This window comes from Carcharodon carcharias, chromosome 15 (assembly GCF_017639515.1).
Source record: "Carcharodon carcharias isolate sCarCar2 chromosome 15, sCarCar2.pri, whole genome shotgun sequence".
NCBI classification, from domain to species: Eukaryota; Metazoa; Chordata; class Chondrichthyes; order Lamniformes; family Lamnidae; genus Carcharodon; species Carcharodon carcharias.
In genome coordinates, this window is record NC_054481.1 from 34,442,442 (window position 1) to 34,462,370 (window position 19,929).

At 41.7% G+C, this 19,929-nt stretch overlaps 1 protein-coding gene across 1 annotated transcript in view; it reads left to right on the top strand.

Moving 5' to 3' along the window:
• carhsp1 (calcium regulated heat stable protein 1) overlaps positions 1-19,929 on the top strand; it is a 91,954-nt gene that overhangs the window by 45,475 nt on the left and 26,550 nt on the right. The window contains exon 2 of the mRNA XM_041205928.1: positions 9,782-9,996. Within this exon, the coding sequence (XP_041061862.1) occupies positions 9,782-9,996 (215 nt within the window). The remainder of the gene's footprint in view (positions 1-9,781; positions 9,997-19,929) is intronic.

The window sequence follows — 19,929 nt, forward strand, 5'->3', positions numbered from 1 at the left end:
CTGTTGGCCTTGCTTTGTTGAGATTGGACAACCTGAAGCGCCTGGCAACAAACAGAAGAGGAGGCCCAAGGTATTTTCACAAATTGTCAGGGTGATTTTTTGCAGGGATTCCTGGTTGGCCTAATGGAGGCCTTTAAAATGATGAAAGGTTTTGATAGAGTGGATACAGAGAGAATGTTTTCTCTTGTGGGGAAGAGCATAACTGGAGACCATCAATATAAGATAGTCACCAAGAAATCCATTAGGGAATTCCAGAAGAAACTTATTTACCCAGAGAGTGGTGGGAAGGTGGAACAGGTTGAAGCGAATAATATAGATGCATTTGTGGGGAAGGTACTCAAGCACATGAACAAAGTTTCTGCAAGTCATGGAAAACCCGGAAAAGTCATGGAAATTTCAAAAAAAAAAAGGCCTAAGAAATTGAAATTTAAAAAGACTGGGGAATATGACTCTTCTGACTTTGGGCGGAATTCCCACAGTTTCCAATGTTTTGCTGATGTCTATTTCTCTCTCCGTAATAATTTGCTTTGCTTTTTATATGTCTGGGCCCCAGACTTTTTGTCATCCTCCTGCCTGAACCCGCCCATTGTCCCTGCTGACTGGCTGCTTTGAAGATGGCCAGAACAGCTGTAGTCATTGGCTAAGTAACTTGTCAATTGGGCGCTATGTGCCAATTGGCTGCTTTGGACACTGTCAGTACAACAGCAATAAGTAATAAGTGCCAGAGTCCTCAGCCTCCCTCCCCCCCCCCCACCCCGTCTCTTGATTGCCTCATGTGAGGAGTTTGTTGGTGTCAGTTGCAAAGTTTGGTTGTTGTGGAGGCAGAGAGCTCGGCGGATGCTTTCTTCTGAGTCAGAGCATGGTAAACAAGGTAAGGCAGAGCAAGAACAAGCAAGTGATGGAGGAGACGATGTCTAAAATAATGCTTTATGTCTATTGATGAGACCCACCTGCTCTGAGAGACCCCACTGAAAATTTCTTCTTCAACCTGGATAAGCCATGAAATTTTATTTTCTGAAAGGGGTAGGAACTCTGTATGGGGAAGAAAGGAATAGAGGGTTAAAATGATAGATTTAGATGAGGAAAGATGGGAGGAGGCTCAAGTGGTGCATAAACACCAGCGTGGACTGGTTTGGCTGAATGGCCTGTTTCAGTGCCATTTTTCTTGTGTAATTCCATATGATGATCTGCTACAATTTGGGTGGAAAATCTGCCAAATCTGGTGGAAATTGCATGAGTATTATTTACACCTGTTTTCTTTCCCATGAGCCTATTGCTTAATTTACAGCAGACGATTACAAAAACCTGCATGGAAAATTAGCTTTATGTACATAGCAAGCTGACCTTTGTGGGTCCATCTTATTGCAGCTTTCCACGTTAATGGCTCAGGATTCCCTCAATTGAACAGGTGCAGTGCATTTTAGCACCAGTCTAAAATTTCCAATATTTACATATGCCTGATCTCTCTAGAAAGTATTTATTTCAATAAATTCAGGAAATACGCTTTGCTTAGCTGATCGGAGCTGATAGAATAGTACCTGGCTTCAAATGTTAGAAATGGTTGTAATACATTTCAGTAATATCCTCCAGGTTATAAAATTATCTGAACTCCTTGAATATTGAAGTAATCGCACTAGATGTAAGGCAGTTATTGTTTTTATCACAATGTCCTTTAAAATGTTTGGTACTGCTTCCCAGAAAGAAAATATATGAATATGGACCAATATGTATCTTATGTATTCATACATGTCCAAATATGTTCTCATATTTAGATTTGATAGTGGTGTTCAAAACCATGAATGGCTTTAATAGAAACTGTTTCCTGTGGCAGAAGGGTCGGTAACTAAGGATAGAATTTTTAAAGTGATTGACAGAGAACCAGAGGTGACATGTGGATATTGTTATGATCTGGAATGCACTGCCTGAGAGGGTGGTACAAGCAAATTTAGCAATAACAGTCAGAAGATTTATTGGATAAATACTTGGAAAAAATGTACATAGCCATGGGGAAAGAGTAGGTGAGTGGAATCAATTTGATAGCTCTATCAAAGATCTGGTCAGAATGGGCAGAATGGCCTCCTTTCATCCTGTAGTGTTCTGATCCGAAGCAGTGGTAGCATTTACAACATGGCAACAAACTAGAGGAGACTTCTAAGTTATAAAATGTGATGGCCAAGAATTTTCACTTTGGATACAATCAGCAATTCGGATGCAAATTAGGCACATAATTGTAGTTGTTTTAAGACTTCTGTTTTGCTCAAGCTCCTGCTGAAACTTATTTACATATCACCAAAAGTAAAATCCTCCATAAACCAGTGTCTTTGGGCAGGAGTTTAGAACGTAATTTTTCTAAGTTGCCTGATGCAGTTTTTATTTTACGGCTTAATATAGGTTTGTTAAAAATAAAAGGCTTTTTAATCACAACAGCCAGTCTACCACCTAAGAGGCCCGATTTTAAATAATTGCAAATGATTTTAAAAAGACTACACAGAACCAATTGTTAGTTACACTGGCGTACAGTAGTCAGATTGCTAGTAAATTAAAAGCTAAAACATTCCTGTTAATGTCCTTACCCCTTTTCATCATGTAACTTTAGGATCCTCCTCGAAGACCCATAATTAGTGGAAATTTGCCATGGTGATTAATTTAATTTGGGGCTGTGGGCGGGGCCAACATCCAGCATATATTTTTTTTAAATTAGTGCAAAAGATTGAAGAAGCTCATTTTGTGCTGGACATAATTTGCACTTGAAATTCCTCTATCTTTTGTGCTTATTTGGCTAATTTTAGGTGAGTTGCACTGAAAGAGAGCACAAGCTAGTTGGAAATAGCTGCCTGATGTGTATTGATCAGCCATCATTCAGTAGACAACATATAACTCTTAATCATACAAACATCTCCAGGACAGAGGGAACAGCCAAAAAAATTGGTATACTTAACTCTGGATACAAAGTTACACCAGTATTGATATTTTTTTAAACCTGCAATACATTTGTTGGAATTAACAACCAAAAGTTAACCAGGGACAAAATATCAACTTTGTGTGGAATTCTATGATGTAGAGAACTGTTTGAAGATAGCCTCATAAATAGTGTTTGGTCAATCTGTGCAAAATATCATAACCGAGTTATTTTAGGTTAAGATTATCACTTTGAGCTGGTGATCTGCTCTGTGACTGCTGCTAAAAGTATAAGTTGTTTCTCATCCGGTCTCTGCCATCTTCCCCAGTCAGTACAACTACATATTGGCGATAGAAACAAAAAGCAAAATGCTGCAGATGCTGGAATTCTGACATTAAAATAACGAAAAATGCTGGAAATACTCAGCAATTTATGTCAGTTAGTGTTTAAGTCAGAGGACCCTTCCTTTGGACTGAAAAATGTGGCAGCATTTAAAAAAATTCAGGGGAAAGGTTGGAGGATTTGCACGTTAATTGCTGTCTCACCCAGGTGAAAGGTTTGAAGCTATGAACGGTGGTGTGAGTGGAACTGAATGGGTTGGTAGTACATCTGCAGCAGTGGCTTGGGTAAGTGCCTGGGGAGGTAGGTTGTTTGACCCAGGTTGCCGCAGAGGTAAAATCCCTTATCAATGGAGGGAAGTTGTGGGAAGGTTTGGTGGAATCATGGTGGATTGAAAAGTTCACTGAAAGGGAGGTGAGGATGAGGAGGCCCTTGTCCTGGTTCTGAGAGAGGGAGAGGAGTGATGTGGAAGTACAAAAAATGATTGGACTCAGTCATGGGCTGTGGTAATTATGGTGTTATCTAATATGTACCATACCTTTAAGAAGAATGTTATAAAGGAAGATCACATGATCTTTAGTAACCAATAGAAGAGTAGTGTGGGCTACCTCTAATATAGAGATAGGGGTTGAAGTAAAAGCACACATGTAGTTGCTGCTGAGTACCTTTGTAAACAAGCGTAATGTTTTCCACCTAAGGAGTGTCCGCTGATCAACTCTATCTGTAGTACCAAGTTGGCCACCACTTACAACAAGCATGTGACGAGGATCCACAAGATCCAACAAACTGGCGACGAAGATAAAACAAGTTAACAGAAGAAATGAAGAGAAACAAAATTGGGCTGTACCTCGCACAGTAATTGTAAGTAGAATTTCCGTTCAACTCGACAAAATAATTCCCTCTCAGAATGCCGCAGTTTGATCCAGCCGTGGACGATTGGTCTCATTACATTGAACAGCTCGTGTTCTTTTTCCAAGCAAGCAAGATTACGGGGGAAATGAAGAGGCAGGCGATCCTCTTAAGTACATGTGAAAATAAAGCCTGCGGCTTGATTTGAAGTTTGACAGCATCTGGTGCCCCAGATTTTAAAGATTTTGATGAATTGGTGGACCTCGTGAAGGGTCATTACCAGCCAAAGCCCTCAGTAACAATGGAACGATTCAAATTTAACTCGAGAAATGGAGCCCCGGGGAGACAGTTGCTTGGTTTGTGGCAAGTTTGAAGCAGCTAATGGAACATTGTGAGTTTGGTACATCTCTAAAAACATGCTCAGAGATTGTTTGGTCTGCTATGTGAATGAGGACATTGTTGGGAAGAGATTGTTATCCGAAACAGATTTGGATTTTAAGATGGTGCTAGAGAGAGCACTGGCCATGGAAAGTGCAGTAAGGGATTCAAAAGTCATACTGGGAGCGCAAAATAGCACCGTCCACTTTGGGCAGGAGACCCCAGCCAAAAAGGGCTCGAAAATGCAATATTCTGCCGAGAAGTGGGAAACAGCCCCTGCTAGCTGGAAAATGAGAAAAAAATGACTTAGCAGCGAAAACAAGGAATAATTTCAGTAGAGGTGGAAACGAATAGTCTTTTAATGATTGGCAGTTTAAAAGAATCAAATGTTGCCATAGAAATGGACACATAATGAGACAGTGCAAGGAAAGAATGTGGCATACTTTCAAACAGAAAAAAACCCAGTGAGATCTACAGTGTAGAAGAGCCTGAAACAACAGATTCAGATATTTATTCGTTATTTAATTTGAAGGTTGGAAAGACAGAACCAATGTATGTAAATGGCAGACCTGTTAGAATGGAAGTGGACACAGGAGCATCCACTACAATTGGGGAACATACCTTCAGATATCTCAATTATGGTGAACATCAATTAAATTTAGAAGAAACTGATGTCAAATTAAAGACATACATGAGTTGAAGACATTCAAGTCAAAGGCATAAGTAGAATAACTATCCATTACAGAAGCCAATTAATAAAGCTAACCTTGATGATGGTAGCAAGCAAGGGGCCAAACCTCCTGGTGTGAAACTGGCTGAAGGAAATTAAGTTAGAATGGGCAGAAATTTTCCATTTTGAGAGCAGTTGGGTTACCAGAGCTACTACGAAAGTATGCCAGTCTTCAGGGGTGAACTTGGGAAGATCCAGGGGCTGCAAGCAAAATTCATGTTGATCCAGAGGCAAACCCCTGATTCATGAAGGCGCGACAGGTATCTTATGCGCTGAGAAAAGGTCAACACTGAACTGGATAGATTAGAGAAACTGGGGTTATACAACCTGTGCAGATCTCAGAATGGGCAGCGCCCATAGACCATGTCCTTCAACCTGATCAAAGCATTTGAATTTGTGGAGACGACAAATTGACGGTTAATGAAGTAGCTAAGTTAGACAGATGCCCCATTTCAAAAATTGAAGACCTGTATGACATTCTGGCAGAAAGGACCACCTACTCAATGCTTGATATGGCGAAGTTAGAAGAAGCCTTAAAACGTTTCTTGCAGGCTGGAGTGCGTTTTTTTAAAAAAAAAGAAACGTGCATGTTCCAAGTGAGGGACGTAATCTATTTGGGTCACCGGGTAGATTCACTGGGCCTCCACCCGGTTAAGGGGAAAGTGAGAGCCATAAGAGAGGCACCTGCACCAAAGAACACCATAGAACTCAATCATTCTTAGGAATGATCAATTATTATGGGTGGCTCTTACCAAATTTGTCTACAGAACTGGCACCCCTACATTATCGACTCAAAAAGAACCAAGGTTGGTCTTGGGAGGTGCCCCAGAAAGGAGCTTTCATAAAGCTGAAACAATTGTTGCACTTGTCCAACTGATTAGTGCATTACGACCAGAGAAAAGAATTGGTATTGACGTGTGACGCATCCCCCTACAGAGTGGGAGCAGTGCTCTCCCATCGACTGGACGATGGCACAGAATGGCCTATAGGAAACGTATCAGAAACGCTCACCACTGCAGAAAAGGGATACTCGCAGATAGAAAAAGAAGGCCTGTCGATCATCTTTGGTGTCAAGAAATTTCACCAGTACGTATATGGCCATCATTTTACAATTGTTTCAGACCACAAGCCTTTACTAGGATTGTTCAGCGAGGACAAGACTATACCACCCATAGCCTCAGCAAGAATACAACGATGGGCTTTAGTCCTGGCAGCATACGAGTACACTTTTGGACATAGGCCTGGAAATCAAATTACAAACGCTGATGCACTTATCATTTTCCTGTAAAAGCAAATGACTAAGGATGTCCCAGTTCCACAAGAATTTGTTGCATTTTTAAATTTCTTAGATTCCACACTGGTATGTGCTCGACAGATCAGAGACTGGGCAAGCCAGGACCCAGTCCTATCTTGAGTATGAGAACAAGTGCTTCATGGTTGGTCACGAGCCTGTATCTGACGAAATGAAACCATACTTCAACAGAAGACGTGAAATAACCAGCCAGCATGGCATCTTATTGTGGGGAGCATGAGTGATAGTACCTCCAAATGGAAGAGAGCCACTGTTAATGGAACTACACAGTGCACATCCAGGAATATCCTGAAAGAAGACCATAGCATGCAGCTGCCTATGGTGGCCTGGACTGGATGGTGATCTAGAGAGCTTAGTGAAGAATTGTGTGCAATGCCAGCAACTGCAAAAATTATCTTCAACAGCTCTGTTATCCTTGAGGGTGGCCAGGAAGGCCACGGTCTGATTACACATTGACTACGTGGGATCTTTCATGGAACAATGTTTCTGCTCATTGTCGATACCCACTCAAAATGAATGGACATATGAGGTGAAGTCACCAACATCCTTTGCTACAATCTAGAAACTACAAAGTTTTGCCATTCATGGCGAAGTGCTCGTTTCTGATAATGGCATGGCATTTATGAGTGCTGAGTTTCAATGGTTTATCAGCCTCAATGGTATCACTCATGTAAAAGCTGCACTGTACCATCCTTTCTCAAACGGACTGGCTGACAGGGTGGTTCAAACGTTCAAAGCAGGCTTGAAAAAGTTAACTGGAGATTCCTTACCAACCAAGCTAGTACACTTTCTTTTTCATTATAAGACCACCCCTCACAGAACAACAGGTGTCTCACCTGCGGAATTATTGATGAAACGCCGTCTCGGGATGAGATTGAGGTGGAAAGGGGTCAGGGAAGTTAGAAAACTAGACATGTTTGGCATAGTTGTGAGAGCAAATGTACCAGTGGAGAGACTGTGTATATATGAAGAACTTTGGAGAAGGACCAAATTGGTCACTGGGTGAAATAAGTGCAGTGACTGGACCTCTATCTTACCACGTGGACGTGGAAAGCTGAGTCATACAGAGACATGTGGATCATCTAAGGAAGAGAAAAAAATCACCTGGAAATGATTCCACCAGTGTTCTTTATTGGGTCAATGTTTCCTGTTGAGAGAACTCAACCCAGTACAGACATGTCTGATGTTCCTGCAGGAGTTGAGGATACAGATCTGCAGGAGGCCCACAAAGCACATGATTTTCAGGCAACTCTGGAAAAGTAGGTTTCTGACAAAGCATCTGAAGTTGTAGAGCTGAGACATTCTACATGCATATGGAAACCCCCAGAAAGACTGAACTTGTAAATTACTTACCAGTGTAAATAATTTGCTATCTTGAGAAAATTGTACTTGTAAATGTATAATGTATTTCTGAGTAAAGGGGAAGGGATGCGGTAATTATGGTTTTACCTAATGTGTAATATAACTTTAAGAAGAATGTTATAAAGGAAAATCACATGACCTTAAGTAACCAATAGAAGAATAGTGCGGTCTACCTCTGTAGTTAGTACTCAGTAGTATGGAGATAGGGTTTGAAGTGAAAGCACATGTAGTTGCTGCGGAGCACCTTTGTAAATAAACATAATGTTTTCTACCTAAGAAGTGTCTGCTAATCAACTCTATCTATAGCACCAACTCAGTCACCACTTAGAACAAGCGTGCGATGAGGATCCACAAGATCCAATAGGGGCCCAACACAGGTAGAAGGGAACCCTCAGCAGCTGAGAAAAATGGAAGGGAATTTTAGAAACTCTAGAATGTAGCATTGATTGCAAAAGCCAATTACATCTAAATTCTAATAATATTGAGAAAATGTTGGAAACATTCAGCTGGTTAGGCAACATCTGTGGACAGAGAAAGGCAGGATTAATATTTCAATTCAATGATCTTTTGTCAGTACGCTTCATGTCACCATTCATGGCCATATACTGAACCGTGCTTTAAGCTCTGGAATTTTCCGTCCCTAAACCTCATCACCTCTCAGCCTCTCTCCGCCTTTAAACTCAACTCTTTGAACAAACTTTTGGTCAACCTTCCTCATATCTCCCTTTTTGTGTAGGCCTCACATTTTGCCTGCTTACACTTCAGTGAAGCGTCTCGTGATTATTTTTCCATGTTAAGCGCACCATACACATGCCAGTTGTTACTAATGGAACCAAGTTAAATAAATGAAGTGCTGCAGGGGTTTAATTTGAATTTTAAATCTGTTCACAGAATTTTTAAAAAGCACATAATGCTCAGGATATGGGCATTGCTGTTAAGGCCGAATTTATATCCTATTAGAAGCTGCTGTCGAGATGGAGGTGAGCTATCTTCTTGAGCTGCTGCAGTCCATGTGGTAAAAGTATTCCCACTGCTGTTGGGTAGGAAGTTTCAGGGACCATGATGTTTTAAGGTTGGATGGTGTGGTGATGTGCTCACATACCTGCTGCCCTTGTCCTCCTAGGTGGTCGCAGTCATAAATTTGGGAGGTTGCTGTTGAAGAAATGTTGGTTAGTTGTTGCAGCTCATCCACAGTGCGCCAGCAAGACCAAGTCATCAGGAAAGTTGTTCTGGTGTTCTGGCCAGATTTAACCATTCAACTGACATTGCTACAATAGATGAACGAATTATCATTCTTATTGTTTTTGGGACCTTGCTGTCTACAAATTGGCTGCCAGGTTTGTCTACAACCCAACAGCAGTTGCATCTCAAAGTAATTAATTGGCCGTGGAACTCTTGAATACATTGAATTCAGGAAAGATTCTATGTAAATATACACTGGTTTTGCCTTTGAGACTTATATAGTAGATGTGGATTAATGCACTAGGTTTTGCCTAATTACAGTACCAACAACAAACCTAGTCCTGTCTATATTGAGCAGTTCTCCTTAAAGTTAAATTTTGCTTTTTTTACAGCTAGTCATTCAAAACCCTTGTTGCAAGTTATTTACATAACCAATATGCTGATATTTCCTTTTACTTTTTTTTCAAACCTGAGTCCTCAAACACTGGACTCTACCAGACCCTTAAACCTCTCTCTGGGTCCAAAATGCTGCAATAACTGTATCTCTAACTCTGTAATGTTATGTTTCAAGTGTCTGCTAACATGTGCACTTAGCCAGAAAATATTTTTCAGGGATTCCCAATGCAGATTTGGGGATCTGTCCAAATCCCCAGTAAAGGAAAGACTTTATTTTTTTATTGACTTGTTATGTATCCTGAATGCATAGTAACTGTGTTCCTTTCCTTTTCAGCTTCTACATATTAACTCTCCTCGCTCTTTGGAAATGGCCTCTCATTCCACATCACCACAATCTCCTACATCTGCCCAGCTATCACCATTATCACCATCTTCTGCAGCTCTTCACACTCCTGAAAATACTAAGCTAAGGGAGCGTTCTCCTTCACCAATGAGGGGCTTCCTCATCCCCAGCCCATTACCAACCAGGAGGACCAGAACTATGTCTGCGTAAGTACACAGTGAGTTGCTGTAGCAGTGGAAAACTATGACAAAATTACATCTTTTCTGAAACAACATCTGGTACACCGGTTAAATTTTTAATGAAGAATCAATAAAAACCTCGAATTTTAGTTTTGATAAAGACTGTATAAACAGTTACATCTTGATGGCACTTAAAGAATTGTATCCAAACTCTGTGTGGGTTGGTGAAAAGATTCTTTAACATTGATAATTGTTCTTGTATTTTTATTTTTTTTTAATACCTGTATCTGATCAGTTTTTTGTAGTAGAAAAATTAGAGGGTAGTGTAAAATAATGCAGCATCTAATTATCAAAATAATACCTATAGAGAGCTCCATTGGTGGTGAGGATGGCTGAGTCAGAGGATACAGTTTTAGATTGATCTTATCCATTGTAATGCAGTACGTTTTGGCATAACCTCTGTCAGGCTGCCAATGGTGAAATGTTTTCTAACAATAAGAGGCGTTATCAACAAAATGTTGTGGGAAAGCTGTGATAGGAAGTTTGCATGGCATGTACAGGAAGACCACTATATGCAAACAACAGAGAGCGAATCTCCTGTGGCATTGTTCTTCCTTCTGAATTGAGTGATGCATTGTTGTAGAGCCAAAGCAATGTCTAGCCACAAAGTGCAGGAAATGCATGATGACCTTGTTCATGATAAGTGAGGAGGGACAGTGTTAACAACATGTTCTATTTTGCAATGGGAAATTCATTTTATTTGAAGTTTTGGATATCTGAAACTTCAAAATCCTCTTCCATCCAGCTCTGAACAAAATTCTGTGCCTACCTGTGGGAGTTCTTTAAATGAGAAATTTGCCCTGGATGAATACTTTTGAAGCAGATGCATATACTGTACAAGGCCACAGACTTCCTGGGAATGACCGTGTGTGCAACAGGGATTAAGTTGTCATTAGCATTCTTCCATCTGTGTAACTTGATGGACCTGCAGCAAACCAAATATATTGGGGATGGGGTAGCTTCATATGATACACTTTTGCTGATGGCTGAAGGGACTAACCTTTGAGAGGCAGTGTCTGCCATAAGTGCCGCATAGGAAGTTATCAGATGTTGTTGTCGGTTGTTGCTTTCTGTGTTGGTGCCTGTTGCCTAGCCACTAATGAATGTATACCAGTGAATTTGTTGCCTTAGTTATTGTTGGACAGAGAAAGGTGAAAAAAAGAAGCTCATGAAGATGTCAAGTTGTCCAGAAATTTCTGGTTAGTTGAGATTTGCGCTATCAATATTGCACAGGTGCCTGCAGAACATAAATTTTCAGTGGAGAAAAGGAGGATGTAAGGAATGTAATAGCGGTTGTGATTATTTAGCAGCAGTCATTACTTTCTGAAGGTGTTAAGGTGTAAGAGTTTGTAGTTAATAACATACATTTCAGAAAGAATGGTGGCAGCACTAGAATCAGTGCACTATTTGATTGAAATGGCGTTGAATAAGCTGCCAGTCAGTTCACTGTCTAGAAACAGTAGCAACAAAATCAGTGGAGTCACAAGCTTACAGTAGAGGGGATTATTTGTGCAAGAGTAACTCCAAACTAATCCCACTGCCTGCTCTCTTCTCATAGCTTTGTTTGTTTGTTCCCCATCACATATTTATCCAATTCCCCCAGTGAGTGATACCGCATTTGTAGGACACTCGTTGCTTTTTCATTTTTTTTTTAAAGGCAGAGAATTTTGCTGGGGGTGGGGTAGGAGAGGCTTTTAATACGTCTTTCAGGCTTGAGTTTCCACTGCAGTTTGTGGAGTAAACCTGGGTTTTAAGGTGATGTTGAATTGGAGTTTGGGGGACAGGCTGTTTTGACCAAGCTGTTACTTGCTGGAGAATTGTGGGAAATGGCATAGGATATCTTTCTGAGAACGAGATGAAATTCCGTTCTGGGGATTCAAAACAGGTAGTAGTGGATTGACCAATTATTATACACCCTGCCTGATTTTCCTGGCCTTTGGCGAGGATAAAACAGGCGTGGGTGGGTGGGTGGGGGGGTGGGGGGGTGGGGGGGTGGGGGGGGGGGGGGGGGGGGGGTGGGGGGGGGGGTTTTCCATTACTGCCTGTTTTGTGCACACTCCCACTCCCATTTCTTTAAACTGGCTGGGTCTTTAAGCCTCAGTGCGTTCACTGTGGTGCCAGATGGGAGGAGCCAGACGTATACCTTGAAATATTCTCTCTGGAAGATGGAAGAGTAACACCCACAAAGGGAGGGAGATGTTGAGTTGGTTAGTGCAGAGCAGTACATTATCAAGGTACGGTAATATTTTGTGGTGGTCATGTTTCCATTTTGAAAGGATGAGATCAAATGGGTTGGAGTGCTTTCTTCATCTGAGCTTATTTTGACCTTATGATTATTCCTGCCAGTGCAATATGGATAGGCTTCATTCCTGTGCCTCCTTAATCCTACAACTTCAAGTGTAAAATTTTCTATCCTCTTAACATTTTGCACTCTGAAAGAAAACAATGAAGCTCAATTCAGATTTATCTATCTTCTAAAAGGTCATAAAACCCTTCATTTGCAAACAAAGATACCAGTTCTGTACATAGAATACAAGGCCCATGCTAGTTATCTGGTGAGCAATTATCTGAGGTTCCTTCTGTGTGTTGTACATGTCTATTTAAAATTAGTGTCAAGCATATTAATGAAATTGTTATTGTTTCTTACTCCACCATTAATCTTATCTCTCTTGAAGTCACTAGTGCTTGGATTTTAGATATCGACACACAACCCAAGTGACCACAATTCATGCATAAGGGTAGACAGTAATTGTTAGACTATTTCACCCTGGGGAATATCACATTGTGTTCTCGTCTCTGGTTCACATGGGCATGGTTTCCCCAGAGTTTACTCCATAGAAATCGGGAATGGCAACCTTGGCACCAGGCTGACTTCTTCTTCCATCCCTTATCCCAAGGGCAAAGAGACACGTTTTAACAGCCTAACCATTTTATGAGATACATAGACTTGAAATTTTTCTACTTATTTTTAAATTTGATTTTGAAATGTAATTTGTGGAGAAAAATATGCCTGAAAACTGAAAAATCCCTGAACAGAATAACACTCATGCACTTTACAAGTGAGATAGTGTTCATATCTTGTCATTAAAAACTGCTTGAAAATAATTCAGAATTGGTAGAAAGGTAATCTCTTGAAATGATAACTTGTCTTTTAATACACAAGTATGTAGAAAAACATGATTTGTCAATTTGTGTTAAAGGATAATTTGAAACTGTATTTGATGACTCATATATTTAAGTCGCCTAAACCCCTTTCTTTAATAAAAGTGCAAGGTTGTGCCAGTGTTACTAGAATGATGTTGATGGCATTGGGCACACAAAGAAACTTGGGGCAAAGGTACTTAGTATGAAAATGTCCACAGGTCTGAAGGATATCTGAAGATGATGCTGATTTTCCCTTCTTGTAGTGTGTGGCTTGGAGAAATCTCATGATTTTTGAGCTTTTGAGTATTTTTATTTATGTTCCAAAAAAAGAGTTCTTAAGCTTTTGCAGAAATTGAGATATGCTTCTTCGTCACTAAGATTGAGACCATCCAATCAGTTGCTTCAAGTCCTAGTCCCACAAAGTCTGACAGCCTCCGCTCTATCTATCCTTGGCCCCTTCCTTTCCCCATCTACATGCTGCTCTTTGGCAGCTTCATCTAAAGATACAGGCGTCATCTAAAGACACAGGGTTAAATTCCACATATACATTGATGATATCCAACAATATAATAATAATTACAATTATTGCAGAGCTCTGGGGAAACTGCAGTGGGAGGTGGGACTCGGTAAATTGCTCTTGTAGAGAGCTGGCATGGGCACGACTGGCCTGATGGCCTCCTGTGCTGTAACTATTCTACAATTCTGTTATGCCACTGTTGTCTCCATTCTGCTACCCACTGTCTCCATTCTGCTTCCTCTGTGCAGCTCAACTGTTTTCTGGCATTAAGTCTTGGTTGAGCTACAGTTTTCTCCAGGTAAGCATTTGGTAAATTTGGCCATATTTGGCCCCCATCGCAAACTCTGTACCCTTGCTGTTGATTCCATGCCACTCCCCATCCAATGACTGGTTGAAGCGGACAGTTCATAACCTTTTGGCATTCTATTTGAACCTGAGCTGAGCACCCAACCATAAATACATTCTCTCACAAAGACCACCAACTTACACCTCTAACATCACATGTTTCCAACACAACCTCGTCCCATTTTTCTTTTATTCATTCAGGGATGTGGGCTTCACTGGCTAGGCCAGCATTTATTGCCCATTGCTAGTTGCTCTTGAGAAGGTGGTGGTGAGCTGCCTTCTTGAACCGCTGCAGTCCGTGTGGTGTAGGTACATTCACAGTGCTATTAGGAAGGGAGTTCCAGGATTTTGACCCAGTGACAGCAAAGGAATGATGATATATTTCCAAGTCAGGATGGTGAGTGACTGGGAGGAGAACTTGCAAGTAGTGTTGTTCCCATCTATCTGCTGCCCTTGTCCTTCTAGATGGTAATGGTCATGGGTTTGGATGGTGCTGTCTAAGGATCCTTGGTAAATTCCTGCAATGCATCTTGTAGATGGTACACACTGCTGCTACTATGCGTCGGTGGTGGAGGGAGTGAATGTTTGTGGATGTGGTGCCAGTCGAGTGGGCTGCTTTGCCCTGGATGGAGTCAAGCTTCTTGAGTGCACTCATCCAGGCAAGTGAGGAGTATTCCATCATACTCCTGACTTGTGCTTGTAGATGGTGGACAGGCTTTGGTGAGTCAGGAGGTTAGTTACTCACATGATTCCTAGCCTCTGACCTGCCCTTGTAGCCACTGTATTTATATGGCTAATCCAGTTCAGTTTCTGGTCAATGGTCACCCCCAGGGTGTTGATATTGGGGATTCAGTGATGGTAATGCCATTGAACATCAAGGGGCGATGGTTAGATTCTCTCTTGTTGGGGATGGTCATTGCCTGGCACTTGTGTGGCGCGAATGTTTCTTGGTACTTGTCAGCCCAAGTCTGGACATTGTCCAGGTCTTGCTGCATTTGGACATGGACTGCTTCAGTATCTGCAGAGTCACCAATGGTGCTGAACATTGTGCAATCATTGGCGAACATCTCCATTTCTGACCTTTATGATGGAAGGAAGGTTGTTGATGAAGCAGCTGAAGATGGTTGGGCAGAGGTATTACCCTGAGGAACTCCTGCAGTGATGTCCTGGGACTGAGATGACTGACCTCCAACAACCACAAATATCTTCCTTTGTGCTTCGTATGACTGCAAACAGTGGAGAGGTTCCCATTGCCTCCAGTTTTGCTAGGGCTCCTTGATGCCACACTTGGTCAGGTGCAGTCTTGATGTCAAGGGTGGTCACTCTCATGTCACCTCGGGAGTACAGCTCTTTTGTGCATGTTTGACTCAAGGCTGTAATGAGGTTAAGAACTGAGTGGCCCTGGCAGAACCCAAACTGGGCATCAGTGAACAGGTTATTGCTAAGCAAGTGTCGCTTGATAGCACTGTTGATGACCCCTTCCATTAATTTACTGATGATTGAGAGTAGACTGATGGGGCAGTAATTGGCTGGATTGGATTTGTCCTGTTTTTTGTGTACAGGACATACCTGCCCAATTTTCCATGTTCCCGGGTAGATACCAGTGTTGTAACTGTACTAGGACAGCTTGTCTAGGGCTGTGGCAAGTTCTGGAGCTCAAGTCTTCAGTGCTATTATTGAAATATTGTCAGGGCCCATTGCCTTTACACTATCCAGAGACTTCAGCCGTGGACTGAATTAAATTAGCTGAAGACTGGTATCTGTGGTGCTGGAGTTCTTTGGAGGAGGCCGAGATGGACCATCCACTCGGCACTTCTGGGTAAAGATTGTAGCAAATGCTTCAGCCTTATCATTTGCATTGATGTACTGTGATTTCCCCCATCATTGAGGACAGTGCTATTTGTGGAGCCTCCTCCTCTAGTGAGTTATTTAATTGAACACCACCATTCATGGCTGGATGTAGCAGGACTGCAGAGCTTAGATCTGATCAGTTGGTTGTGGGATACCTTAGCTCTGTCTATCACTTGCTGCTTATGCTGTTTGGCACACAAGTAGTCCTGTGTTATAGCTTCACTAGGTTGACACCTCATTTTTAGGTATGCCTGGTGCTGCTCCTGGCATGTCCTCCTGCACTCTTCATTGAACTGGGGTTAATCCCCTGGCTTGATGGTAATTGTAGATTGGGGGATATGCCGGGCCATGAGGTTACAGATTGTGTTCAAGTACATTTCTGCTGCTGCTGATGGCCCACAGCACCTCATGGATGCCCAGTCTTGAGTTGCTAGATCTGTTCGAAATCTATCTGGTGGTAGTGTCACACAACACATTGGAGGGTATCCTCAGTGTGAAGGCGGGACTGCATCTCCACAATGACTATGCGGTGGTCACTCCTAATGATACTGTTATGGACGGATGCATCTGCGGCGGGCAGGTTGGTGATGATGAGGTGAAGTATGTTTTTCCTTCTTGTTGGTCCCCTCATCACTTGCCTATTATGAAACAGCTGATGGTAAAGGCTAAGTTGCTCAAATCCCAAAGAGAAACTTGAAACAACTGTCATAATCCATTTTTGCAATTTGTATGTATTGAGGTGCAGACTTTGAATTCAGTACTAATAAGACCACCGAGTCTCGAGGTTTTTTATAAAACTAAATTAAACTTTTATTAATACAAGAAAAATTGTAAACACATACATATGTCTACAAAATTACTACTAAAGTAAGTACAAAAATCCCCTAATTAACCTGACTCTCAGTTAGACCCCTGGTAAAGCAACAGTAAATCCCATAGATTTAAACAGACACCTGGCAAAGCACACCCTGGACAGTCTCATTCAAAATGAGTTTCTTTCAGCTCTGGGTCCTTGCAGACAGCAGCTTGAGGCTTCTTACACTTGTTGGATCTTAAAATGCTTCTGTCTTACACACAATCTCCTTTCTCCTTTATACATATCTTTCTCTTTGAATGTAAATGTTCCATTGTATCACTATGCTTTTAATTTTACCTCTTCTTACAATAACATCCTTCCATTTTACCAATTTTATTAGAAAGCTTAAAAGAAACAAATTGCTTGGCATTGTCTAGCTAGGTGCAAGATTTCACCCATTCTTTTGAACGGCTTATTAAAAATACACATTTCCCCGTTGACACCTATGTTTCTCAATTTCCCCATGTTTATCTAATTACCATTTTAAACATACTTCTTTCTATACATCAAAGTCTCTAGACCAGCTGGCTTTAATCTAATTTAGATGCATGAACATAGACACAGACACCACTAAACTCTATTTTAAAAAATAATTTCCAATAATACTATAGACATTAATATCTCTTCATGACACTGCTGCAGGCCCAGTCTAGCAGCTATGTCTTTTAGGACTTGGCCAGCTCAGTCAGTAGTGGTGCTACCGAGCCACTCTTGGTGATGGACATTGAAGACCCCCATCCAGAGTATATCCTGAGCCCTGATTGCCCTCAGTGCTTCCTCCAAGTGGTGTTCAACATGGAGGGGCACTGATTCATCAGCTGAGGGAGGGTGGTACATGGTAATCAGCATGAGGTTTCCTTGCCCATGTTTGACTGGATGCCATGAGACTTCATGGTGTCCGGAGTCGATGCTAAGGACTCCCAGGGCAACTCCCTCACGACTCTATACCATTGTGCAGCCACTTCTGCTGGGCCTGTCCTGCTGATGGGACAAGGCACACCCAGGGATGGCAATGCTGGTGTCTGGGACATTACCTGTAAGGATGGTTCCATGATTATGACTATGTTAGGCTGTTGCTTGACTAACCTGTGAGACAGCTCTCCCAATTTTGGTACTAGCCCCTGGATCTTAGTAAGGAGGACTTTGCAGGGTCGACAGGGCTGAGTTTGCTGTTGTCGTTTCCGGTGCCTAGGTTGATGCTGGGTGGTCCGTCTGGTTTCATTCTTTTTTTGAGACTTTATGGCAGTCTGAGTGGCATGCTAGGCCATTTAAGAGTCAATCACATTGCTGTGGGACCAGACCACCTAAAGACAGCAGATTTCCTTCCCTAAAGGGCATTAGTGAACCAGATGGGTATTTACAACAATCGACAATGGTCATCATTAGGCTTTTAATTCCGGAATTTTATTGAATTGAAACTCCACTATCTGCCGTGATGGGTTTTGAACTGGGTCCCCAGATTATTATCCTGGGTTTCTGAATTACCAGTCCAGCGACAATACCACAATGTCATTGCCTCCGCTTTGCTACTGCAACTGTCATCCATGCCTTTTCTTACCCCCATTATTTCAATGCTGCCCTGGCTGTCCACCTACACTCCATGTTCTGTGAACTATAGTTCATCCTAGGATCTGCTGCTCATCTTCGATATTGTACCATTGCCTGCTAATCCGTCACACCATCTTCACTAACCTACATTGGTTCCATGTTCCCTGACGTCTCCTATTTAAAGTTCTCATCCTCATGTTTAAACCTGTATGGCCTTGGCATCTACAATAGGCATTGCAGCAACTCGCCAAGGCTCTTTTGACAGCACCTTCCAAACCCATGACCTCTACCATCCGAGGGACCGTGCTACGGTCACTGCTTTTTTTGCTATAAATAAATGACTTGGATCTTGAAATACAAAGCTAAATTTCAAAATTTGCCAATTATGCCAAAGTTGGAGAAGTGGCAAACATTAAGGATGATGCAAATTGTCTTCAACAGGACATAGGCTAGCATAATGGGCAGACAAATGGCAGAAGGAATTTAATACAGAGAAGTTGAGGTGATGCATTTTGGAAGAAGGGATGGGGAGAGGCAATATAGACTTAATAGGACAATTTTAAAGAATGTGCAGGAACAGAGGCACCTCAGGGTGCATGTGTATCGATCTTTGAAGGTGGCAGGACATATTGAGAGAATGGCTAGCAAAGCAAATGTGATCTTGGGTAGGAAAGATGTGAAGGCCCTTGTGAGGATGCAGAGGAGATTTACGATTCCAGGGAGGGGTGGGGGGTTTACTTACAAGGTTAGGTTGGAAAGGCTGGCATTGTTCTCCTTGGAGCCAAGGAAATTGAGGGGAGATATGATAAAGGTGTCCAAGATAATAATGGGCTTAGATAAGGTGAACGAGGAAAAACTCTTACCATTGGCTGATAGTACAGGGACTTGGGGGCACAAAGTTAAGGCTTTGGGCAAGGGATGCAGGGGGGAGTGTGAGGAAGAATTTTTTTAACGCAGCGAGTGGTAATGATCAGGGTCTCGTTGCCAACGCGGGTGGTGGATGTGGAAACGATCAATGATATGTTATGGCACAGCAGTTTGTAAAGGCTGAGTTAAAGTCCCAGAGGGAAACTTTAAATAACTGTCATTACCTATATTTTCAATTGGTATGTTTGGGATGCAGCTCTGAATTCAGAAATGAAACCACCAGGCCTCCAGAGGTTTTTTATATAAACTAAATTAAACATTTATTAATTTAACAAATTTAAACACATGCACATGCCTACAAAATAATACCATAATAACTTTTAAACAAATCCTCAAATTAATCACTCCCCAAGGTAATCTTCCCCAAGGCAACAATAACCCATAGACTTAAACAGACACCAGGCAAAGCACATTTTATCTTATGAATTCAAATGATGTTGCTTTCAATTTGTTCCTTCGCAGACATGGTGGTAGTCTTACAGGCTTAGATATTACATGCTTCTGATTTCCACACACAAAACTCTTCAGTATATACCTAGCCTTCCCTTTGAATACAAATTATCATTGTATCACCAGGCTATTTGAAGTCCACCTCTTTTAACGATAAAACCCCTTTCGTAGTACTAATTTTATGAGTAATATAAACATATTGCTTGGTGCCTTTTATCTAGGTGCTAGATTCCACCGCCAGTCTTCGAATGGTTTATTCAAC